The sequence below is a fragment of the Grammomys surdaster genome, unplaced genomic scaffold (assembly GCF_004785775.1).
Source record: "Grammomys surdaster isolate TR1022 unplaced genomic scaffold, NIH_TR_1.0 201, whole genome shotgun sequence".
In the NCBI taxonomy this organism is placed as follows: Eukaryota; Metazoa; Chordata; class Mammalia; order Rodentia; family Muridae; genus Grammomys; species Grammomys surdaster.
This window is the reverse complement of record NW_021604646.1, coordinates 4,500,235-4,506,663: the sequence shown is the minus strand read 5'-3', so window position 1 is coordinate 4,506,663 and position 6,429 is coordinate 4,500,235. Positions and strand designations below refer to the sequence as shown.

The 6,429-nt window shown below is 36.0% G+C and overlaps 1 protein-coding gene across 1 annotated transcript; it reads left to right on the top strand.

Moving 5' to 3' along the window:
* Positions 1–1,203: 1,203 nt before the first annotated feature.
* LOC114623742 (40S ribosomal protein S9) lies at positions 1,204–1,898 on the top strand. The gene has a single exon (XM_028770440.1). The coding sequence runs from the start codon at positions 1,243–1,245 to the stop codon at positions 1,825–1,827; it is 585 nt and encodes a 194-aa protein (XP_028626273.1). The 5' UTR covers positions 1,204–1,242; the 3' UTR covers positions 1,828–1,898.
* Positions 1,899–6,429: the final 4,531 nt, after the last annotated feature.

Here is a 6,429-nt window from a genome sequence, read left to right as displayed (position 1 = left end):
CACACTTGATAGCTTGATGTATCTAGTAAGTGCCTACAAACTTAATGAAAATGAAAAGTCTGTCTCCCCATTTCATTCTCAAATGAGATAGAAAGATGTTATCATCAGAAATCCAACTTCATCAAGATATAATTTATTTATTTATTTATTTATTTATTTATTTATTTGAGGCATCCTTATGTCTCCAATATACTAATCTATGGAGTGTAGTTTGCTATGTGTGAGATTTCCAATCAATTTCTGTAAGATGGGAGCCTTGACTCTCAACCTGTCTTAAGACAAAAACCACAGAAATAACCTATTTCGGGTGTATAGAGAACCATTATAGTAAGAATTCTTCAGTCTAAGCAAGTTGAAAGTTTTAAGCAGATTTCTAGATTATACAAGATTGCCCTGTGTTGAGAGCTGTTGAATACCAGCTATACATGTTAGCTGCATTCCTCGACTTCAGCTACAGTTGAAAACTTTTCAGAGATATCTGCAAGTAATTTATGGGAAGAAAATGCATTTTGAGAGTTGCGATTGAGTTGTGTTTCATATTTTATATATTAGATAGTTTAATTCAACTGAAGGTTATATATATATATATATATATATATATATATTTACATTTTTATCACAAATAACATCAATCATTGTTGTATAATAACAATATAACAGCGGAGACATGAAAAAGGTGATCCTACCAGGAAGCTTCAATTTCCCATCCTCAAGTGCTAACAGGAAAGACAGAGGGAGAATTAGAGTTCTATGAACTCCATGCCTGCAAAAATGTGCCCATTCCTTTCAGCAAGGCAACACATGCTAAATGTTCCACAATCTCCTACAAATAGCAGCACCAACGAGTGACCAAGAGTTCAAATACCTGAGCTGATGGGGAACATTTCTTAAGTAAATCATCACAGAACACTATTATATTAAAGAGTGGGGAAAAAACTGGCAGTTTGTATAGGGTATTCTTTGCTTAATCTCTTTGTAACATACAACTAAGACTCTGTGTCTGTTTGTGTAGTGTTTGTATGTGTGTATGTGTTTGTGTGTGTGTATTTCAATAGCTAATGTAAGTCATTAAGTCTGTAAGAATGAAGGTTATAAATTAACAATAGTTCCAATGGGGAATTCACAGATTTGTAGTTGAATAAGTAACACAAAAAGTTACATTGCTAGCCTGTTAAAAATTATGCACAGGTCTCTTTGTCACGGGCCTGAGTTCGTAGGCGCAGCGGGCCTAGCGAGGTCAATATGCCGGTCGCCAGAAGCTGGGTTTGTCGCAAAACCTATGTGACCCCACGGAGACCCTTCGAGAAATCACGTCTCGATCAGGAGCTAAAGTTGATTGGAGAGTATGGACTCCGGAACAAACGTGAGGTGTGGAGGGTCAAATTTACCCTGGCCAAGATCCGTAAGGCTGCCCGGGAGCTGTTGACACTGGACGAGAAAGATCCTCGGCGTCTGTTTGAAGGCAACGCTCTACTGAGGCGGCTTGTTCGCATTGGGGTGCTGGATGAGGGCAAGATGAAGCTGGATTACATCCTGGGCCTGAAGATTGAGGATTTCTTGGAGAGACGGCTGCAGACCCAGGTCTTTAAGCTGGGCCTGGCCAAATCTATTCACCACGCCCGTGTGCTCATCCGCCAACGTCACATCAGGGTCCGCAAGCAGGTGGTGAACATCCCATCCTTCATTGTTCGTCTGGACTCCCAGAAGCACATTGACTTCTCCCTCCGTTCTCCTTATGGTGGTGGCCGTCCAGGCCGAGTGAAGAGGAAGAATGCCAAGAAGGGCCAGGGCGGCGCTGGAGCTGGTGATGATGAGGAAGAGGATTAAATTAACACCCTGCTGCACTGGGGGGTTGTCAAGTTTTCCAGTTGACAATAAAACCGAATGGATACTTGGTTTAAAAAAAAAAAAAATTATGCACAGTTTTTAGAGTCTTTTTTTCTAATTAGTGTAATTAAAACCCAATCTTATGCTGGAGCAAGGTGATAGATTGTGTCAACTGCTTTTTCATCTTTTTTTGAGCTCTTAAATTGCATATTCATAATGTATTCAAATTCAGCAAAGTAAGGAAATGGAAGGAATTTGATAATATGAAATATAGTACATACTAAATTTTTGTAAAGCAGTACTCTGAATGGAATGAAACTTATCTAATTAAACACCAGAAAAATAATCTTCCATAGTTATAAGCTATTTACCTAGTCCAGATGTCTGCTTATTATACATCTTGGCAAGATTCCACAGTTTACAGTCTTAGGATAAAAATTACTTTTTGAGAATGTCTTAGCATATTCCTTAAATACTATTACTTCTTATAATAATTTATGATACCTTGTTGCTTGACTCAGTTATATTAACTAAGCATTTTTCTAATCATAGCAATAAACACAAAGTATATTTTAAAATATCTAGATGCTATTACTAAGGTATAGAACACAGATATACCTTACTTGAGACAAATTTTACTCTCTCTCTCTCTCTCTCTCTCTCTCTCTCTCCTTCCCTCTCCCTCTCCCTCCCCCTCCCCCTCCCCTCCCCCTCCGCCTCCCCCTCTCCTCCCTCTCCCTCTCTCCCTCTCTCCTTCTCCCTCTCCCTCTCCCTCTCCCCCCGTCTCTTATTAAAACATTGTATACTTCTCTTCTGCCCTATTATCTCTGTTTTTTTTTTTTTTGTTCTACAGGGAAAACATGTCTTAATTAGAACCCTTTGGTTCAAGATCTGTCTTGGGTCAGTTAATTTCTGATGCCTGGTCGAGGAGAGTTGCTATATAATGCTATTTAAGGGGCTGAAGAATGCCTGAAAATGTATAATTGTTGTTTTCTTAACAAATGGCTAATATTCTATTTCATAAATGAACCACATTTTCATTATCAAGTCATCAGCTAATGTACATCTAGATTGTTTCCAATTTCTGTCTATTACAAAGAGAATAGCAGTAAACATGGATTTTCAAGCATCTATGTAATAAGATGTAGCGTATAGGCCAAGAGTGGTAAAGCTTGATGTTGTGGCAGGTCTATTTTCAGCTTTCACTGAAACCCATTCCGATGTCCATAGTGGCTGTACCAGTTTATACTCCTACCAGAAGTGAATGTGTTCACCTATTCTGAAATCTGTTGCCATTTCTCTTTATAAATCTTAGACATTCTGATGAAGGGAAGACAAGATCTCAAAGTAATTTCAGTTTTCTACATTACAGAAACATGCTTAATACAATTTTTATTCTATAACTTTGTCTACCATATGAATAGGATAGTATAATATATATAATCAGAATATATATATATATATATATATATATATATATATATATATATATACTGATAATTAAACTATACTGTCAACTTGATTGGCTTGAAAATGGTTTAGTCATTAGACAACTCATTTTTGGCTGTACCTATGTGGCTGGTTACAGAGAATGTTAACTGAGGAAAGACTATCCTTCTTTGACACGGGTGGTAGTATTCAATAAGTCTACAGAGCTATTTGTTAGAAGAGGCGTAGGATGGTGGCTAGTGTAAAAATTCCTTATTTTTGCTTCCAGGAAACCATGGCATGAGCTCCTTTTCTCAGCAAAGCCCTATTGGCCTTGATAACTGTAACCACAGCAACCATGAGCAAAAGTATTTCTTTTCTTTTAAATTGCTTATTCAGGCATTCTGTGTCAGCAAAACCAAAACTGACTGATAAACTCAATGTTTTCTGATTTTCAGGAAATTATCAAAGGTACCTATGATATAGTATCTTTCTTGAATTGTTTCACCTACTACAAACTTTGTATCTTTGTACAATGTCTTCCTAGCTTTGAATGGATCCTTGAATGTTGTCCCTGATAACAAAAACGTATTGTTCCTTACTTCAGTGAGTTTAAACCTTTTTACAACTTTTACATATTTGAATAGCTATTTGTTACATTTGTTTCGAGTTACATACGGTAAAAATATTTGTATTTTTCTGCCTGATTTATTTTATCAACGGTAATATATTAAAGTTCATCCACATTATTATAACATGGAAGTTATTTTTTATAATTGTTAAATAATATCTCAACTCTGATATAAACCACATTTCCTTTGTCCATCGTTAGACACACAGGATGTCCCCTATCAGGATTATGTGAATAATCTACAATGAATGTGCAATAGGATGATAACTTCAACATATTGATTTCATAGTGTGTGTGTGTGTGTGTGTGTGTGTGTGTGTGTATACTTATGTGTGTGAAACTGATGGATCACTTTATAGTTAAATCTTACTTTTGTGGGGAGAATTTCACAATGCTTTCCACAATGGTGTGTTAATGTACATTCCTAAGAGTGTACAGGTTTTTATTTAATCTTCAACTATTATAATCACTCATCTTGTGGATAATAATTATTTTAAGCATTTAAGGTATTAATGTATGATGCTTTTAATTTTCAGTGCTGCTGCTGATTGTGATGTGGATAAAGTTTATGTGCCAGTTGGTTATTATGTTGTCTTCTATGGAGACAAGTCTAGTCAAATCATTTATCCGTTTTTATGCAAGTTACATAAATGCCAATCACAACAATAGGACAAGATTATCTTTGGAATCGATGGCATTATGTAAAGGACATGCACATTCAATCATTAGATCTTTAGCTCAGATATTTAAGAATTCAATGCAAAGTGCTGTAAACACGTAAACATGATATGAAGGAGACTACTGAAAATAACACGTAAGGGAAAACCTACAACATTGACACTAAAAATAATTTACAATGGCCTATAAAACACAGGAAAATAATGCAAAAATATGCAAATAGCACTGTTACACCAAGAAGGTTTGATATGATATAAAATATGATATAAAATAATAATAATAATCAAAAGTCAAGATTCAACCTACAGAATGGTAAAAATTAAGCTTGTAAATATTTATACATGCATGTAAAAATTTATATATATATATATATATGCATACACACACATACACACACACACACGGAATTCAACTAACTAGCAAGCAAATAAACCTGGAATTTAACATTTAACTAAGTATTACCATTAAAATTCCTCTTTTAAAATATCAAATAAAAACATTAGGGGAAGTTGTATAAATAAAGTAAATTTGTTTTCAAGTTATTTCTTATATCTTTCTATTTTTACTCTTATGGAAATAGGCACAGTCGGTTCAGAATATATAACAGGAATCAGCTGTCTCCTTCAGTCTCTGTCTTAATTAGCATTACAAAAGAGAAACACAGCATATATTAGGCGTAATTTCTAACCTCAGAAGAAAATGTTACCTTGAGTTCCTTAGCGAGCATGAGCTGAATTACTGTTTTTGCTCAAGGAAGGATATATTTAGGCTTGTTTGTAAAGTATAAATTAGAGTACGTACTATAGTATTGCAGGTAGCTCAATGGCCTGGACACCCCCTTTCCTTTTCAATAATTAAGATCTGATAGATGCATATGCACAGACACATATATGTAGCTGTACAAGTGTGGGTGAGTTTATATACATACACATTTAATGAACTCAGTCTTCAACTTCTAGACACACAGCTCTCTTGAGGAAATCTGATCTATCTTGCTCTTGTTGTGGTTAAAATAATAATAATGATAATAATAATAATAATAACAACAACAACAACAACAGTAATAACTTCTTTAACCTTGTAAGCCTTGGGAGGGTAATTAGTGCTAATTACAGTTATTTTTTAAAAATCTATTCAGAGAGATCGGCCTTGTTTCCATAGGTGCTCACTTTCATAGTGAAGAGCAAGGAACTCAAAATGCCATGGGAGGGAATAGGAGACAAGTGGTGGCTTCATATTTATTGTAGTACCACAGAAACACAGGGGTACATCGAGGTGGGGCTCAGGTCTGGAGTACTGTTGAGTCTGAAAGGAGATGTTCTTTAAAACGGGTCAGCCGTCGGCAGTGATGGTGCACACCTTTAATTCTAGCACTTGGGAGGCAGAGGCAGGAGGATATCTGAGTTCGAGGCCAGCCTGGTCTACAAAGTGAGTTCCAGGACAGCTAAGGCTATACAGAGAAACCCTGTATCGAAAAACAAAAACAAAAACAAAACAAAACAAACAAACAAACAAACAAAAAACCAAAACAAATCAGGTCAGCCTTGAACCATTTTATCACGTGCTGTGCCTCATGTTTCTTTTCCTGTTACTGTGATCAGATCCTTGGACAAAAGTAGAATTTGAGAGAATGTTTTAATTTTGTCTCATGTTTCAAAGTGTATTCCATACAGGAAGGCAAGGTTGCAGTAGCTTGAAATACTGATCACACTGGGTGGGTGCAGGCTTGCTATTATGCAAGTTCTTTTTTTTTTTTTTTATGAGGTTCATGTTCCCAGCACTGGGACTGTTTACAGTCCACAGTGGGCAGCTTTCCCCACAGTGATTAACATAATACAGAGAATGCTCCACAGGCCTGATCTGGG